General features: G+C 36.8%; 1 protein-coding gene across 2 annotated transcripts in view; it reads right to left on the reverse strand.

Moving 5' to 3' along the window:
* The window catches only part of CAMK4 (calcium/calmodulin dependent protein kinase IV), a 276,618-nt gene that overhangs the window by 100,995 nt on the left and 155,522 nt on the right, over positions 1-20,101 (reverse strand). For both annotated transcript variants that reach the window (XM_008991712.5, XM_035291099.3), the window contains 2 exons: positions 18,742-18,824; positions 1,232-1,304 (listed from right to left, as the gene is read on the reverse strand). In XM_008991712.5, the coding sequence (XP_008989960.1) occupies positions 1,232-1,304; positions 18,742-18,824 (156 nt within the window). The remainder of the gene's footprint in view (positions 1-1,231; positions 1,305-18,741; positions 18,825-20,101) is intronic.

The raw sequence follows: 20,101 nt of genomic DNA on the forward strand, positions 1-20,101 counted from the left end.
GAGTCTGTTTTATACAAGGAAATATTACCTGCTTAGTACAATCTGAAAGAGCTTCTCAACCGTATATATTTTTGTAAACGTGTATGCACTTAATTCCACCATTAACTTACAAAACTTCGGGCTGGGTGTGGTGGCTCATGCCTGTAATCCCAGCACTTTGCGAGGCCGAGGCAGGTGGATCACGATGCCAAGAGATCAAGACCATCCTGGTCAACATGGTGAAACCCCGTCTCTACTAAAAATACAAAAAGTTAGCTGGGCACGGTGGTGCGTGCCTGTAATCCCAGCTACTCAGGAGGCTGAGGCAGGAGAATTGCCTGAACCCAGGAGGCGGAGGTTGCAGTGAGCCGAAATCGCGCCATTGCACTCCACCCTGGGTAACAAGAGCGAAACTCCGTCTCAAAAACAAACAAACAACAAACAAAAACTTACCAAACTTCTATTCCAATTTAAAATGTTAACTTATATTTATTTCTTGAAAAAAGCTGCTACATTTTTTATTTCTAATTCACTCATTTCTTGTCTTGAAAGAAAGTTAATAATCTCTCTGCTCCAAGGTGTATATCATATTCAACCTTCCTCCACATCTCTACCAAATTAAAACACAACAAAAGCAATGAAGAAACAAACTCAAGAATTGAGAAACCAAAGAGTTAAAGAACAACTAAAGGCACCAAAATCTCATTTTGTCTCATAATAATAGAGTAGAAATTAATTCAACACACTTGTGGCAATATATAGAGGACTGCATCTTCCAGGCTTTGAGTAATCAATGGAAAATATCAGTTTATTCCATACATTTCTTTTGAGAGGCAGTCTCTCTCTGTTGTCAAGGATGGAGTGCAGTGGCATGATCTTAGCTCACTGCAGCCTCCGCCTCCTAAGTTCAAGAAATTCTTGTGCCTCAGCCTCTGAAGTAGCTGGAATTACAGGTGTGTGCTACCACATCCAGCTAATTTTTAGATTTTCATTAGAGATAGCATTTCACCACATGGGCAAGGCTGGTCTTGAATTCCTGACTTCAAGTAATCTGCCTGCCTCAGCCTCCCAAAGTGCTGAGATTACAGGGTTGAGCCACCATGCGCAGCTTACTCCACATATTTTCTAACAAATATTTCACACCTTTGTGCTGTAAAATGTATGGCTTACACAGATATGCATTTCTGAAATAGTGATTCTGTAAAGGAAGAAATGACTAAGAGTTATACCATTGCTGTTGCTCCATACTTACAGCGACTGCCTCCAGGATTTGTTTAACAGCATCTGCAGCATCTCGCTCACTGTAATATCCCTTTTCCACAATCCTGGAAAAAAAAAAGGAAATGCTTCTCAAGCACATTCATTCAGAAGAGTGGATATTAAAAGAAGTAAATTAATGTTAAAGATGGTCCATGTAAATAATTGAAACAAGCTACCCTACTACCATGGGAAAGATGTCTACAACCTGACACTCTAAAAGTCTTTTGAATTTACCTCGGAAAATGAAATGATTTTATTTTTCCTTGGCTTGAACTATCCATCACATTTGAGGATAAAACACTATGTCTGCTTTAAACTTTGTATTGCAAATCATTCTAAACATATGCCAGTAAATATTATACAATGAAACACCCCCATGTAATTGTCAGGTAGCTTTAAAAATTAATGAACAGTTTTATCTGCTTAATTACTTTTTCTCCTTCTTCATTATGTGAAAGCAAGCATCAGACATTATATAATTTCACTTCTAAATATTTAAGGAGGTATCTCTAAAAGATAAGGGATCTTCTAAAAATCATAGTCATAATACCAATATCATACCTATAATAATAATTCCTTAATATTATCAAATACGCAGTGTTTCAAATTTCCAATTGTCTGAGACATGTTAAATTTTCTTTGTTTGAATCAGTATCCAAATAAGGTACATGAAACTTCACTGGTTGGGATATCTTTTATTCTCTTTTAACCTGTAGTTTTTTTTTTTTCTCCCTCTTCTCCCTCAACCCTCTTTCTCTTCCTTCATCTTTCCCTTCTCCATCGCTGTTCATTTTTGCAATTTTTTTTTATGAAAGCTGGTCACTTGTTCTTGAGAGTTTCTCTGCTTGACAATGTGATTCTTTTTTTTTAAAACCTTTTAGGTTTGGGGGTACATGAGCAAGTTTGTTCCATAGGTAAACTTGTGTCATGGGGTTTGTCGTACAGATTGTTTCATTACTCAGGTATTAAGCCTAGTACCCGTAAGTTATTTTTCCTGATCTTCTCTCTCCTTCCTCCCACTCTCCACCCTCCTATTGGCTTCAGTGTGTGTTGTTCCTCTCTATGTATCCATGTATGCTCATCATTTAGCTCCCACTTATAAGTGAGAACATGCGGTATTTGGTTTTCTGTTCCTGCATTAGTTTGGTAAGAAAAATGGCCTCCAGTTCCATCCATGTCCTGTAAAGGACGTGATCTCATTCCTTTTATATGGCTGGATAGTATTCCATGGTGTATATGTACATTTTATTTATTCAATCTGAATCTAATCAAGACCCCAGCACTATCTATTAATTAAAAAATGAGGGCAGAGAAATAGCTCCAAAGACATCAAGGGGATAGAATCACATTTGATTCTAGAGGATTACATTTCATTCTATAGCCTTGATGTCTTTGGAGCTATTTCTCTGCCCTCTCTATTTTTTATTAATGGATAGTGTTAGGATCTTGATTAGATGACAGTTGAATTTTTAGCAAATACACTTTATAGGCAATATTGTATATTTTCACAGAAGACATATGTTCAATTATGCTCCATTTCATGTTGTTAATGGTAATTATCAATGCCTAGGTCCATCAAGTTCTATTAGCAGCTTCAAGTTGGTAAAATCTCTCATTGCTTCTTCTTTGTTAGCTAAAAATTTTCTAATAATACAATTCTTTTAGGAAAGAAGGGATAAATTATTAGTTTTGTAACTTACCACTTTTCAAAATAATGAGTTTATTCACCAACATTTTCAATGACCAATTAGTGTGTTTGTTCATTTTTTGGTATCATTTTGAAAGTATGAATTTAATCATATTTGATATGTTTCCATCTGCTCTAGCCATTCCTGGGTCAGTAGTAGGCTATGCATGTTGGTTTTTGAAGTCTTTGGTGGCTCTTTTCCTAACCAGTATAATAACATACTTTAGGCTTATTTTGTACATTTGTCACCTTAGACCTGGAATAAGTCATTGTCTCCTAGAAGTACAATTTCTTCTTGGTGGCAGATAGTAGTATTTTTCTAATTTTACGTTTTATCCTTCAATTAAAAAATAAAGAGGGATATATATGTACATATGTTCATATTCCCCCATTTTTTAGACAAACAATAACATCATATTAATAGGTATAAAATGTTTTATATATGTTTTACTATGTAGTCCATTTTATTTTCCTCTTTAATTTTAATATTCTTTTGCATTTAGGAGTGTTTGTATTTTTGTTCTAATGTCTTGAACATTAGTTTCTTCTTTTTTGGTTTGTTCTGGACTCTTAGCAATATTGACATTAACTAGCAGATATGACTTGGGTTTTTTGGATTTGTGTCCCCACCCAAATCTCATGTCAAATTGGAGGAGGGGCCTGGTGGGAAGTGATTGGATCATGGGGATGAATTTCTCCCTTGCCATTTTCACGACCGTGAGTGAGTTCTCATGAGATCTCATGGTTTAAAAGCATGTGGAACTTCCCTTTTTGTGCTTTCTCCTGCTCTGTCATGGGAAGATGTGGCTTGCTTCCCTTTCACCTTCTGCCATGATGGTAAGTTTTCTGAGACCTTTCCAGTCATGCAGAACTGAGAGTCAATTAAATATATTTTCTTTATAAATCACCCAGTCTCAGGTAGTTCTTTACAGCATGTGAGAATGAACTAATATACTATTATTCCAGCCAGTATGAACTTACAATACAGATACAATATACAGCCATCCAAAATTGAGAACAAATACAACAGCTTGAAAAAAGATAAACTTCTTGATTGCTGTATAATTAGCAACAAGTAAATGAATATTATTTCAAAGAAATAGGAGTGAGGAAAGGAAGCCTCATTATCTTAAGTAGGTGACAATTTTCTGATGATACAAGATGTGATTTTCAGAAAATCTGACAGCAGTCTGATATTCTCTAAATAATTGACTTGCTCTTTTTACATGAATGTGGGCAAAGAATTTTTATTTTAATTTAAAGACTTTTAAGACATATTTTACGAGAAATGTGGTTGTTTTCAGTTGAGTTATTCAGATTTGCGGCATAATCTTTCAATTTAGAGTGTTTTTGTCATTCTTTTTAAATTTCAGGAACATTTTCTTGAAGTAGAATGTTCTCTATTCATTTTCTTCCATGGTTTTCTTCTTTGGGGTGTGCAATTATACATATGTAAGGATTTTTCTACCTTTGATTTATATTGCTTTTCTACAGTTTTCCTAGTTTTAGCTTATTTTGTAACATTGTCCTATTTACATGTTTTTTGTTGGTGTTTCTTCCTGACATGCTTTAACTGCTTAAAGGAACTTTATTCTGCTCCTTATTGTCTCTCCTCTAATGACCTCCAGCTCCATCCATGTCCCCTAATCATTCTCTATTGGAATTAACTGACATACTTTTCTGTTGCTGTCCATTTTTAAGCCAAATGGGTTTACTTAACCTTTTGACAGAGTAATAGCTCAGGATATCTTTTCCAGTTTCATGGCTCTTAACTTTCTGGTTACATTCCTGAAGCATTCAAAAATATGCCCTCACACCTTCTGAGATCTCTTCCCCTCCCCTGGAACTTCATTCACTTACCTTTACCATCTCTACCCTGATCAATTTGGATTCTCTTCCCAGAAGTTTTACCTACATGTAGATCCTTTTTCCCCAAGGGGATTTAGATTTTCATTTCCAGAGTTTACAGGCCTTGACAAAGCATTCACTTTTCAGACCTTACCGCAGGTGCACCCCTTGTAGTTTTCAGAAATTCGGGTGGCAAAAATCTCTCCCAATTTCAGCTTCTCTTTTTGTATTGACCTATCCTTCTTTTAAATAACTTGAAAATTTGGGAGACTTGAGTGTTTGCATACTCGGGGTCTCTCATTTGTCTTCTTGCTTCCCTTGCTTCCTTGTGTAGAGATGAAAATTCCACATGGCTCTTCCTGTTGTCATCAGCTGGTCCTCACTGACTCATATGTTAGGCTTCATGGAGATACCCTGTCACCTGGTTTTGCTGTAGATATTGTCAGTGAGATTTTGATTTTTCAAAACAAGTTGCTTTCTAGTCTTATGAGGAGTTTTTAGAAGACTGAAAAACAACTTTGTTGGTATATCTAATGTTCCAGAATTTCAGGAGAAAACACATTTCTAATACCACTGTAGATTAACAACTTGCATAACATGACTTCAGCTGGCACAAAGTTTGATAATGGTCAATTCAAAACATAAAAGAGACAGGTTCAATGATGTTTGCAATTTTAAATGAAAATTTTTCTTGGAGTGTACCTCAAATAGCATATTTTCAGAAAGTACTTTTCTTTTATTTCTATTTTACTTAAATGTTGTGACATGAAGTTTTAACTTCTCAAAGTAGCTGGTATTAAAAGTTGAATTTAAAATCTATAAAATGTTTCTAAAATTGGGGATGGGGTGAGAAAAAAGCAGAACAAAACAGATATGTCAAAAATAAAAAATGTATTAGAAGAAAAGACCACAATGATTTTAGTTATTAAAATTCAGAAAAAAATATTGATGCAAAAAATTCAATTATCTTATTTTCCTTATTTCATTATTTAGAACATTGGCAAGAAACACAAATTCATCGTCTTTTTATTTTTTTGGATACTTTACCAGCACTAGGGTCAAACAAAAGGAGAAAACAGATTACAATATTTAGGAAATGATTATTCATTCGTTCTTGAAAATAATTTTCTTATATTTACTTATAAAACTATAAAATTTTCCAATTCATGATTAGGTTAAATGGTCTACTTATAAAAATTTAATTGAAATGCTTCCTGGGGATATACTTTCTGAGCATTTTACAATTAAGTATGAGGGAAGGAGAAAAGAAGTACTATTGTGACAGAGTAAGTGTCTCCTCTGTGGCCTGCACCTAGAGCCTCAGGAACTTGGCTTTCTCCAGTCTTGTTGAAAGACTTGTTACCAGTCTTGTTAAAAGAGGGGAGTTGTTAACAGTCTTGTTAAGAGAGGAGTTGTTACAAAGATGATGGAGCAGAAGAGCTGTTAAATTTCCTTGCAACCTTATATTACTTCCAGAAGAGAATAAAATCGATTACCTCCTTGCCTGCAAAACACAGTGTGGGTTTTCCCCATAGTCACTCACCTAGACTAGAGCTTTACCACACACAGCTGCTTTTGCAGTAGTTTTCCAGGGGGCACTACTCATTCAAATGGCACTCCTTGTGGTTGAACAGAGCCAACTTCCACCAGCATGAGCTGTCTCCCCTAGGTGTCTATTAAAGACACAGTTCTTAGAGGCATCCTCACTCTTCAGAAAGGCAGTACTTCACCCAACAGAATCTCCTCTCTATATTTTGGTTTATTATGTAGTCTCAAGCTTCAGCCTAAATATATTCTATATTTTCATTTGGGTATAACTTAGGGTTAAGTGCCTACTGTGAGCTAAATGTTTATGTCTCCCCCAAATTCCTACGTTGAAACCTAATCACCAATGTGGATGGTATTAGGAGGTGGGGCCTTTGGGAGGTGATTCTATCATGAAAGGTGAACCCCCATGAATGGAATTAATGCCTTTGTGAAAGAGACCCTAGAGAGCTTCTTTGCCCCTTTCACCATGTGGGGGCACAGCTAGAAAGTGCCATCCAGGAATCAGCCCCTCACCAGACATCGAATCTGCTGACATATTTATCTTGGACTTTCCAGCCTCCAGAACTGTGATAAATAAATTTCATTGTTTATAAGTCAGCGAGTATAAGAAATTTTGTTATATCAGCCTGAATGGACCAAGATAGTGCCTGTGTTTCAGAATATGTTCTTGTATGAATGTCTAGGGCCTGGCTTGACGGAAGAGTGAATTTTCTTGAGAGCTGTGTTCAGATAGAGGCAGCGAGGAGTAGTAGGTGTATGAAGAACAGTTAATAGAAAGTTTACTAATTTTTCCCACTATGTGTTAAGTTAGTGAAATCATTTAGTTAATCAGAGGATGCATTCCAACAGATATATCTGTTCATTTATTTATTCAATAAATATTATGGAGTCACTGTTACATGCTGGCCACTCTGTAGTGAACTGGCCATGGCCTCTGCACTCATGGGGTTTCTCTTCATATAAGTAGACATACAACATTCAACACAGCATGGTAGATGATACGATAGAGGTATTCAAGAATGGACTAAGAGCTCTGAGAAAACGCAGGTAATCTATTCTGAAGGCCATGTAAGGTGAGGAAAGGATTCCAGAAATAGCTAGATCTCAGCTCACATCTGAAAGGTGTATAGAAATTTTCCAGATGCAGGGAGGGTGGGAGTTGGGAGTAGGGATAGGTATTGAAGAAGAAGGTGGTGATATTAATTTACATTCCTAAATTCTATTGTGAGCCAGGTAATTGCTCAATATAAACAGAATTAAATTTGGGCTCTGCCCCAGATGAGACCACAGATGGTGGAGTAAAAAAAGTTACAAACAAAAAAAAATTATCATAAATGTAATGTACATTATGTACAGTTTGAACAATCCAGGGATTTATTAATTCTGTAGTGAGAAACAGTGCCCATAGAGTAGTTGTGTGGGGCAAGGGCACAAGTGCCTCCCCACCTCATCTCAGTGTGAACTCTACATATCATATCTTGGCCACCCTTCATCCTTCAATGGCTTCTCTTCCAGGCAGCTGCTGCTAAAAGGAGTTTTGTTCCCAATCTTTAACCAGATTGTCACAGGGTTAGGTTTCTGGAACTCAGACATCCTATTTTAAATATTTTATAAGTTGAGTTGCTACCCAGGGTATCCATGGCTGACTAAAAAGTTCAACAGCAATGAATTTCTCAAGTCGTAAATGGAGATTTACAACTTAGAACTGTGATTACAGGTGAAGATGTTACTGACCAGGCAAAAGAAAATAAAAGCTTTCAATTTATTTCTCTCAATTTCAGTGTATGACATCAGTAGACATGTTTGTCTGAAGCCTTCTGCCGGGCACTGTGGTAAAATTATTAGCCTTCTCACTAGACTGTTGATTGGATCACTCACAGAGTCTAGCTCCAAGAACTGCCCATAGTCAGTAAATATTTATGGACTAAATACCAATTGCCAAGTGAATGGCTGTCAGAAAAATTTCAGATCACGGATATTTGGACAATACTTTTGCCTATGTTCATTATCGTGGGGAACAAAAGCACTGGACTCAGAAGTGATTCCCATCACAAGTATATTGGCCATGACTCCAGGGGAAGAACAGCTGTGTGGATGCTTCCCAGAGGACAATGCAATAAGTGAAAAGATTATTGCTAGCTTTAGGAAGAAACTCAGAGTTACATAGTTTTAGATATTGTTGGAATAGCATGAATCTTTTACAAAACTTATTTTAAACAAAATCAAAGTAATTTAAATTCCGTAAAACTGAGTATTTGTTTCATGAAGTGACATAATAATTCCTTATGTAGCTGGCATCTCAAAAAACTTGCCAATGAAACTGAACTATGGATAGACAGTCAAGGTTTTATAGCTTTATACGAAATATACTCATGACTAAGTTTTAGAGGCAACAAAATATTTAATCATTGTAGGGGTTTGAAAGCTATAAAAATAGAGGGATAATTTTGGCTGGTATTTTTGTTTTTTCATATTTAAACATAGTTATTGCTGTATTTCTCTTCAGATTTAGTAAACTAATTTCTGTTTCGTGCTTTGAAAAATAATGAGGAAGCAGTTCAGATGCTACCAGCATTTTAAGATAATTGTCACAGACCCCGGGCCATGTGCTTTCCCTCTCTGTGCCACGTAATTTCCCAGTCATCCATTGTGGGCTAGGCCAGAGGGCTCAGAGCTCAAAACAAAATGTCTTCTATGATTTTAATCACAACCCTGATCCAAAAGGCTGCCCTAAGACTCCAGTTCCTATAGGCCCTCAGCTGCCAGGGGGCCTAGCAGACATCTCAAGATCTGGGAGGGAAGCACGAAGATGATGGTACATTTCCTCAAGCTCCTCCACTGAAACCCTCTGGCTTCAACAGGCCCTCTTACTCCATGACTCTGCCTTTTACTTCCACTGCTCGGTGTGCTGGTACCCGCACTTTCTCCCCGGTTGGTGTGTTTTTCCTCCCATCATTTAAAAATTATAGGATGAAAAACTACAGGCAATGCCTATTTCTCTCCATGGAGCTGCTATAATAGATGACTCTTGTGCATTTGCTTCTGTCACACTAATTGCCACAAATTGAATTGAGCGCATCTCCATCCAGGCAGTTAACACGCGCACAGCAGCTGAAGAGCTCTAATCTGATCATATCCTGAGGCCCCAGACTTCCTGGCACATAGATTAGGAGCCCTACTGCTCTGCCCACCACTTGCAGCTTTTTCTCAAATGGCTGCGTAATAACTGTAGATGACTAGGTTTATGTGAGAAAGATATTGGTCTGAGGAGAATGTGCACTGAAGGATCAAATGACAGAGAGTAAAATCCCCAAATAATATAAAGTTTTAGGAACCATGTCTTAAGGGATTCCCAGTACACCATTATGCTGTTACACACAAAATGTTATTAAAATGAAATCTGCTGTACTCTGTGTAAATCTACCACTTCCTTATAAGTTGCAATCACAGCTTCTCATTTTATTGATGTCATCGTTGTCTGTTTTGGTGCTTTCTGTAAGAATTTTCCTTCCAAAGAATATTAAGTTCATATGCTTTTCAAAAAAGTGCTAGCACCTGATACATTTGAATACTAAGAAGAAAGTCAGGGAATTGTGGATCAATGTGGGTGCTGGCCAGGGAGCTGACAAAAGAAAGAGGAGGGCAAATCAAATTGCAAATCTGGGAACGGGCCTGAGAATCCCAGTCTACTTTCCTCATCCTATAGATAAAAGGCCTGACTCAAATATATTATATCTATTGCTCAGGAGCACACCGTTTATTTAATCATTTGCTTGACAAATATCTAACCCCAGCTTGCCTTCTGCCTAGCCCAGCTTTTAAAATTGAGACCAAGATGCTCATATTTTGTCCAACAGTGCATGGTCTTACTTTTGAACGTCATTTTGCCACTAGAGGCCCTTCCTTCTGGCCTCCACCTGCTAATTTCTGATTTCTCACATAAGAGTCAGCTCAAAAGATTTTACCCCTTCCTGAAGCTGTTTCTGACTTATAAGACCCCCTTGTTTTGTACTCTACACACTGTTTTGTACTCTACACACTCTATACCCTAATTAAAGCACTTATCATCCCCACATGAATACTTAGAGCTGAATATGGAGCCAATCTCTAACAAACACAAAACATCTGATGATCTCTCTTTTATGTCTTGATCCTTATTTTTATTTCTATTTCCTAGCTCTCATTTAAAAAATGTGATATTGTGGTCATTATTATAATCCCTAATATGCTTTTCTTGGAAGGTGATGGTACCTTGATAAATATTAGAGTCCATATCACATTTTTACTTTCCCTCTTTAGACTATGAGCTCCTTGAGAGAGGAGACACATTGGTGGGAAGAGAACAAAGTAGGTGGTAAAGCCAGCATGGCAATGTGAGACCAGACTGTAAGTGGGCTTTTTTGTCATGTTAAAAGTATTGACTTTAAGTGAAAGTAGTGGGTAGCTTTCTGGGCTAACCTGATCAAATCTATGCTTTAAAGACAGATAGATGAAAAGGAATAAAACTAATACTCTCTAGGAGTCTACTTCAATGGGAAAGAATGCCAAGGCACAACAGGGCAGAAGCACTGGGAAAGGGAAAGGGAACAGATTTTTAAAGCTGCTCAGAAGAAAAATTATGGAGAAGAGAGAAAGAAAATCGAAAGGAAAAGGGAAGAATTAGTGTTGATTAGTTTAGTTGGTGATTCAGTTCACAGGAAAGGGGAGTGAAATTGAGAGAGGGATGCCGAGTTCATTTGATTTAGAGGTGCTAACAGGACTTGATGAGAAGCCTAGTAGACTGCTGAAAATACAGTTTTCATCTCTGCTGAGACCCTCGCCAGTAGTGTGGCTCAAACTACAGGCAAGTGTCAAATTTATCTACCAAGAATATAGGAAGAAGTTTAAGGGAAACCTAAGAGGTGGAGAGGAGAAGAGAAACTCAGGAAAGAGATCAAGAGAGAAAGCTGAAAAGTTGGATGAAAGTCAAGAGAAAAAGAGATGCTGTCCAAAGCTCCATGAATGATATGAAGGGGCAAACCAGTAATATATAATGCTACAGACCAGTCTCCACATATGCATAGTCTTCAGCATTAGCAGACCTTTAGTGCTCCTCAAAAACCCTTATTCTTGCCCTTGTCTGTTCTCACAATCACCATTAAAATCTTCACCACTTCCTTCTTCAAATGCCCTATTCCATTCTTTTCCAGTTAGTATTAGGAGATCAATTTCCCTTCTTTAACAATACTGGAAAAGTAAAGGCTATCAAGATTGAACTACCCAAACCTCTTATACCCCACCACACTTCTATTTCCAGCCCTAGGAAATCACTGCTTTGCTTCTATCTATAAATTTTTCCCCTACTTGAAATTCCTTATAAAGTCATAGAGTCATAGAATATATAGTCTTCTGTGTCTGGCTTTTTTCCCCTGGAATAAACTTTTTAAAGTTCATCCATGTTGTAGTGTCTACCGAAGAAACATTCCTTTTCATTGCTGAATTGTATTTCATTGTACATGTTGTTCATTCCCCACTTGATGACATTTAAATTATCTCCCCTTTTGTAACACATCTAATTCCAGGTATAGGCATCCATCTGGCCCCGCTGTACTGCCTCCATGGAACTCACAGGGCAAGGGGAATCGACAGACTTGCTAATGCCCATAACGTTTGCTGTGCCAGAATAACAAAGTCCTTTGTCTCTGATCCAGGAATCATGTGTTTTCCAGCATCCATAAAGAATAATAGGCTAATTTATTAGTTTATAAGTAAGGTACAATTACATCTCAGTCCCAATAATGTCTTCTAACATTCCAAAAGTCTTTCTTTTTCAAAATTACTTTGATTAATCTAGCTTCTTTGACCCTTTGTGTCTTTCTTTCTGCTTCTGTGGAAGAGCCTTTTTTTTTTTGAGGCGGAGTTTCGCTCTTGTTACCCAGGCTGGAGTGCAATGGCACGATCTCAGTTCACCGCAACCTCCACCTTCTGGGTTCAGGCAATTCTCCTGCCTCAGCCTCCTGAGTAGCTGGGATTACAGGCATGCGCCACCATGCCCAGCTAATTTTTTTATGTTTTTAGTAGAGACGGGGTTTCACCATGTTGACCAAGATGGTCTCGATCTCTTGACCTCGTGATCCACCCTCCTCAGCCTCCCAAAGTGCTGGGATTACAGGCGTGAGCCACCGCACCAGGTGAGCCTTTTTTTTTCTACCTTAAACAAATCCTTTTATCTGACTCTAGATCTCATTCCCTTCATGCCTTTTCTAGAATGTTGTTCCAAATTTAAGTTCCTCTCATACAAATCTCTCCTGCTTCTCTTTCTTATGAGCTCCTTCCCATCAGCAAATCAATGTATTCCCAGACGTACAGCTTAAAATAATAAATAAACTTCTATTTATCTTGTGTGTTCTACTACCTTACCTCTATTTTTCATTTCATGAACAAGCTTCTAGAAAAAGTAGACTGTAAGTCTAGTCCAAATCAAAATATATGTTTTCTTTACATGTAGCCAGATAAAGCCACATAAAGAGATGTATTTAAAATATCCAGGTTTGAAAAACAAGTAGATACATAGTAAAGTTCAAGTTAAGCCAACACTCAAGTAGGACAAACGTGAGATTACTAATCTGAAGTTTTATTTTTAAGCATAAGAGCACTGGCATTTGCAGCAGCATGACATGGTAGAAAAATGAGATACTTTGGAATATGACATAGTTGAGTCCGATCTTACTTAATTATTGTTATTAGATCATATATAAGCTGAATAATCTAACAGAAGTTAACGGACTTCTCTGATCCTCAGCAAAGCCTATTTTATCTATGTGTTGCTATGATGATTAAATAGTATCATGTTAGTAAATTATCCTGCACACTCTGTCAGCAACCCAATAGGATCTCAAAAATGTCCCTCATTATATTGCCTTATTATCCTTTTTGAACAATCACATTTTATAGAATTAACCATTAAAAAATTACATGGATGACTAATTTCTGGCACAGTGGTCTTCACGAATCCAGACTTTTCCTAGGTTTGGTTAACCCTAATACCAACCAAGATACAACCCTAGGAAGACTGGGACAAGAAACAGCCTCAGTTCTGTTTCTCAAACCTTTATCTGATAGCAATCCCCTGAAAATTCAGTTTGTTCCCACCAGGAATAAAAAGTCCAGAAATACTGAAGTACAGATTACTATTAGGACTCAGACAGTAGGACTGGAGGTTAGGTCTGACTTTATGACTTATTAGTTAATGCTGTGGAAAAATATGAATAATATCTCAAAAAAGGTGAAGGGTTACTGAGTGGGCTAAATAGATACATAGTTTTGCACAGGACCAATCAATATATTATGGATTTTCCATGTATAAATAGATATTTATTTTCTTAGAAATGATGTGAAAGAGACAAACTGGACTTAATAAGAAAGAAGGTGAGGCCACACAAGAAGGAAAGGGTTGGATCAGAAGACAGTCTGGTTGCCTGTACAGGGAAGATCATTAACCTTTACTAATTCTGTTTTCACATCTGCATAGTGAGGATACTGGTTTTCATCCTGCTTTCTCAAATAGGTTGACTTTTTAAATGAGGAAAATATATTAGTGTCTGTGAAAAAAATTTAAATCCATACGTGAATTTTTGCTCTCCGCAATGGTGGGTCAGACAAGATTCCAGGCAAGAAAAATAAAAACAAACTAAATAAAATATTTTTAAAAAATCTATTTGAACAAATCAAAGAGTTATTAAGTATGATGGTTAATACTGAGTGTCAACTTGATTCGAATGAAGGATACAAAGTATTGTTCCTGGGTGTGTCTGTGAGGGTGTTGCCAAAGGAAATTAATGATGGAGTCAGTGAACTGGGAGATGCAGACCCACCCTCGGTCTGGGTGGGCACTGTCTAATCAGCTGACAACAAGGCTGTAATAGAAGCAGGCAGAAGAGCGTGGGAAGACTAGACTGGCTAAGTCTTCTGGGCTTTATCTTTCTCCTGTGCTGGCTGCTTCCTGCCCTTAAACATTAGACTCTAAGTTCTTCAGCTTTCAGACTCTTGGACTTACACCAGTGATTTGCCAGGGGCTCCTGGGACTTTGGCCACAGACTGAAGGCTGCACTATTGTCTTCCCTACTTGTGAGATTTGAGGACTCAAACTGGCCTATTGTGGAATTTCACCTTGTGACTGTGTGAGTCAATTCTCCTAATAAACTCCCCTTCATATACTCATCTAAACTATTAGTTCTGTCCCTCTACAGAACCCTGACTAATTCACTAAGGAAGAGAAGGATTTAGGAACTAAAACACAGAAGCAAACCTGCCATCTGATGCTTCTGCTTTCCTTCTGAAGGCATTTACTGATTCCAACACAGCAGCTGACAGGCTGAGAAAGAAGCTGAATCAAGTTTCTGGCCATTACACTGAGCTAAGGGGACAGAAGTTGGCATTCAGGGTCTGCCAAGTAAGAGGAGCCCTGGTAAATTGCCCTGCCTTAAAGTTAAGTCCTTCAAAGAGCAAAGCCTTTTGAATAAGACTTGACAAGGAATACACCAGCCATTAGGAAGCCCAGCCTTGAATTAGCCCAATATCCAATTGTATTAAAATAATCTGTTTCTTAACCTTAAATGCCTGCTACAACAAAAGAAAATCTGCTTTTTTGGAAGGTATCAGCATTCCAAGTCTCAAATTCTAAAACCTTTTGTACATACATTTGGTATTGGAACAAGCCTAAGCAGGCAAGCAAAAACACAAAAAGAAATGGATCATGTCCTTTGCAGGGACATGGAAGGAGCTGAAGGCCATTATCCTTAGCAAACCAACACAGGAACAGAAAACCCAAGATTTCATGTTCTCACATTTAAGTGGGCGCTAAATGATGAGAAAACACGAACACATAGAGGGAACAACACACATTGGGGCCTTTCAAAGGGTGGAAATTGGGAGGGTGGAGGGGATCAGGAAAAATAACTAATGGATTAGTGGATATTAGGTTTAGTACTTGGGTGATGAAATAATCTGTACAACAAATCCCCGTGATACACATTTATGTATGTAACAAATCTGCAAATGTACCTCTGAACTAAAAAGTTAAAAAAAAATCTTTAGGACAAATTGATGAAATAAACAAATGTAAAAAAGAAAACAGAAAAAAAATTCCATGGTGATTTTAAATAATTCAAAACTATACTTAGATACTGGAGTTATCTGACAAAAATCAGGGAAAAACACTTCTGATTTAATTAGAAGACTGTAGGGATATTGCTAAATTTGCTGCCTTAAAATACAATCATTTTCAAGGAAAAAAAAGTTGGTAATTTGCTTTTAAAGCAAAACTCACACCTTGTCCACCTCAACAATTCAATGAAAATGATGTTGAGGTTTTAAGAATTGAGAACAAACCAAGAATGATTAAACAGAAACTTCATGGGAGCTTTCTTCTTCTCATGATGTCCTAACTGTGCAAATTTATTTATGTTTTAGATTTTTCTTGGGCACAACAAATCATTGATTTTATTCTAAAATTTCTAGTAAATTGTCCTATGTAATTTACTATTTAAATTCTACATAAAATAGCAGATTCTACTTGAATTCTATGTCTAATTTTTATAAGCATCATGGAATAGATTTTTTGCTAATAAAATATAAACTTTTTGACTATAATTGACTCATATGATTATCTCTTCAGCAATAACTCCCTAGTTCATTCACTAGGTACTTATTAGAGTCATCATTAGACCAGGAATGAATTCTTATCATCACAATTAAATAAATTGGTTTTGACTTAAGTACAAAAAAAGAGACCATATTACTTTTTAACTCTCAAGAAAAAAAAATCAATATATTGGATAATAATGCAGAATTTATTTTCAGCTTGATAAAATTTAAAGATAACTGCAGAATTAAGTAACTTAATGGAGAGACCAAGTTCTTATCAGCTAGGGCAATGCTGTAGAAAACAACATACAAAGTAAAAGATTCTATCTTTTAAAACCACTAAGAGTTGAGTACTTTACTGGCTGACTGCCATTCTTTAAATGTGTTTTCTGCTAAATATGAATATTTCATCCATTTATCTCTGCAAATGAAATTTATCAATAGCATTTAGTTGTTTCATTTTTAGCTATAGCTAAATTAAATTTCTACCCAAATTCTTTCATGGAAGAAAGGTTGGGAAGAAGAGAAGTAGATACCCTTGATTCCCAATTAACTCAAACCAATAGAGGGAGGTAAGTAAATAGCAAACACTATTAGTAGATGATTGCTTGGGTGTGGCATTCTTGTCCTACAATTATTTATAACTTAAAAACATGAGATTTCTCTCTGATAGACCATAATTAGCCGAGAAATATGCAAGGTCTCCTTAGAGTAAGCTCATAACTCCAAAGCCAGAGGGATCCGACTATAAACTGACTCTATTAATGTGCCTAAAGAAGGAATACATCCATGAAAAAGAGGCAGATAAAGAGGTGTTAAAAAAGAAGCCATCATAGGCATATTGTGGCAATACCCAAATTAGCCAGTTCAGGAGAGTCTTGCTTGAGGACGTGGGAACATGTGAACAAGACTATCCTTACAATGGATCAGAGCTATCCAGGCTTTATTAGCAGCATAAAGCTTCTTCAAATTTGCTCCGAGATTCAGAGAAGTTAAGCAAATTATTCTAGGTTAGTTATTTATCTTTCAGTTGTAGAGTCAAGTTTCACAACTATGAGTCTTTCAAAAAAAACCACTGCTGCCAGAGCTATATGTCTTTAGGCTACTGATACTCACTTCCTTCAGCTGACTTATTATTCTTATAATGTGAAAATAATCAAAATGTTATAATATTTAAAGTCTAATAATCTGTTGAACCTTCTCTAAGGAAGTTTCAACATGAATATGAACAAAATTCAGATGTATACCTGTTACACATACATATGTAGTTGCGATGAAGCTAGGCCTTTTGATCCTTCTCACCTAAAGATCAAAATTTTCACTGGGCAATGTTAAAAAGAGACAGAACCTTTCAAAAACAATGTGAATACTTTTGAAAGCTCTTGAAGGGGCAGCAAATTTAACTGGGTTAAGTAGGGGTGGGAAGAAATGTAACTTAGTCTATTTGAGCTGCTATTAAAAAACACCATAACCCGTGTGTCTTATACATATCAAACATTTATTTCTCACAGTTCTGGAGGCTGAAAAGTCAAAGTACAAGACACCAGCAGATTTTGTGTCTGGTGAGGGCCTGCTTCCTCATAGAGGGCACCTTCTTGCTGTGTCCTTGCATAGTGAAAGGAAAAGTCAGCTCTCTAGGGCCTCTTTTATAAGGGCACTAATCTCATTCCGGAGGGCTCCATCCTTATGACCTAAATATCTCCCAAAGACCCCATCTCCTAATACTATCACCTTAGAGATCAGAATTTCCACATACAAATTTTGGGGGCATACAAACCTTCAGACACTGGCAAAAGCAAAGGAGTGCTCCTCTCCCAACATATTCAAAACTAATCCCCTTAGGATATCTTTCTCCTCAGAGTGCCTTCATTGTAGCAATTGTTCATTCATTCATTCAGCAAATATTTATGGAACATTTACTGTGATCCAGGCTATATTAATGGTTCCCTCAGTCTCTTCTGTCTTCACCCTAAATTGCAGTCCACCTGTCTCACCCTATTTTTAACCAAAATTTTCCCATTAATGCATGACTTCTTTACCATTTCTAACACAGCCTACTTTGTCTTCTTTCAATTTCATTCTTTTTTATTATCTGATGAACACAGCAAAAGATTCTCAAGAGCCCATCGGGACAAATACAGAATTCTCATAAGAGGGCAGGGAAGATGGAAAAACTATGGAAACATAAAGTTTGTGTGTCTTGTACAAAGAGTTTGCCTATATTATGCTCTGCCAGATTTCCAGGCACACTCCCCACCCCTAGTCTCTTCTCCGTTCTCACTCCTCTGCTTTGAAAGATGAACATACGAACAGGAAACCAAAGTCAGCAATAATTGGCTATAACAGAACATGTTTACTTTGCAACATGGAACTCTTTATATGGACTTCTAAAGAAACTAAGCTTTAAAATAATCATTTAAACATTATTGATTTTTATGAGCTTTTGGATCATAACAGAGAACACTTAGAGTACATGTCTAATTTTCTAAAATTTTCATCAGATATTTTCTTAAGATAATTTTATAAATCTTACTACTTAGTTTAAATGTAATTTGATTTTAGAAATTCTATTTTTTTATTGAGGAGATAAATGTTTGCAAAGGTAAATAGATATTATAGTGTTTCTCTTTTTACTCACTAAACGTCTCAAGTTTTCATGTAACTACATCTTACCACTACCCTATCAACAAGTATGATCTGCCATTATAAAAAGTTGCAGGAGAAATGTCCTTTAGATTATATTTTGGTGGCCAAAAGCAAATCTTTCTGTGGTTATATTTCCAGAACCAACTCACCTATCAAACAGTTCTCCTCCTGTGACGAGTTCTAGGACCAGACTGATTTCTGTAGGGGTTTCAAATATCTCTTTAAGTTTTATCTAGGGAAAGATATAAAAAAAAAGAGCATCACAAATTTCTTATTCCGACTTTCTTAGAAATGGCTAACACTATGGCTAAAACAACACTGCAACAGTAATATGTTGGATCACTGTTAATACAGTTTCCTCATTCTTGTATCAGCTAGCTATTTCTCACTCTCTTTCTGGGTTGTTGATTTTATCAGTTACATCATTTTTTTTCAAAGTTCCTGTAAAATGTATTTACATTTTTCCTTTTGATGGTTGAAAAATATCTGCCTTAGAAACACTTTCTAACTTTTCTAAAACATCCCAACTTCTGAATAGTTCAAAAATCAAAAACAACAACAATACAACTTCCTAGACCATTTGGGGTATCATGATTGCTAGAGGCACAAAATGACTATTTCTTCTTGTAATTAGGACTTGAAATAAGGGGTCTGAGGCAGCTTAAAATCTGCCTATAGGTAAAGGATATCAATCAATAGCTAAAAAATTGTCAGTGGGTAAAGGAATCCTCAGAAAAGTAGTGGTGATTGAGTATACCACAGTATACTTGATTAGGTATACCACAGTCTTCATCACATTCAGATAATCCAAGCACTTTTAGATATTTTTCTCCATATATATGAGAATCTAGTAGCCAAGACTAGTCTACACTTGAGGAAAATTCTACATTGACTTATCTTTGGAAAGAAGAGATGGATAATGTAAAAGTGGTGATTGAGTGTGGGAGATTTTATTAACTGCTTACCCAAAGCCCTTTTCTTCCTACTTTATTATAAACAGAACTTTGATTTGTTCAGAGAAGCAAAGTGTCTAGTGCCAGATTATGGATCATGAATGGTCTCAGCCACTAATTTCACAGCCTCCGTACAGTTAAGGGCAATCTTGTGACCAGCTCCAGCCAACAGAATTTGAAGAGACTCCTGCTGCCACAGTTTCTAAGAAAGCTTTTACTCTTCTAATGAGAATCTGTAGCTGAGATCCTACCCTCTTCTTCCCATTTTGAATATAGACATGATGACTTGCAAAAATTGTGGAGCAGTCATACTAGGCCCAGGAGGGAAAAGGGTGAGGATCAAAGTCACCTGGCAGAACCACGGATGGTATCTGGGTTCTGGATGGCAGTGTTGAGGAACTGAGCCAGAGCTAAAAACTGCCTGATTTCTGTTGCTTGCAATATAAGAAAAATATTTGTTTAAATCACCCTATTCAAGTTTTCTGCGATTTAGAGCTGAATGCTTCCCTAACTTATATGTTAAGTTTTGAGCCCTTTGCCTTGAGCCTAAGCAGGA

Source organism: Callithrix jacchus, chromosome 2 (genome assembly GCF_049354715.1).
Source record: "Callithrix jacchus isolate 240 chromosome 2, calJac240_pri, whole genome shotgun sequence".
Taxonomy (NCBI): Eukaryota; Metazoa; Chordata; class Mammalia; order Primates; family Cebidae; genus Callithrix; species Callithrix jacchus.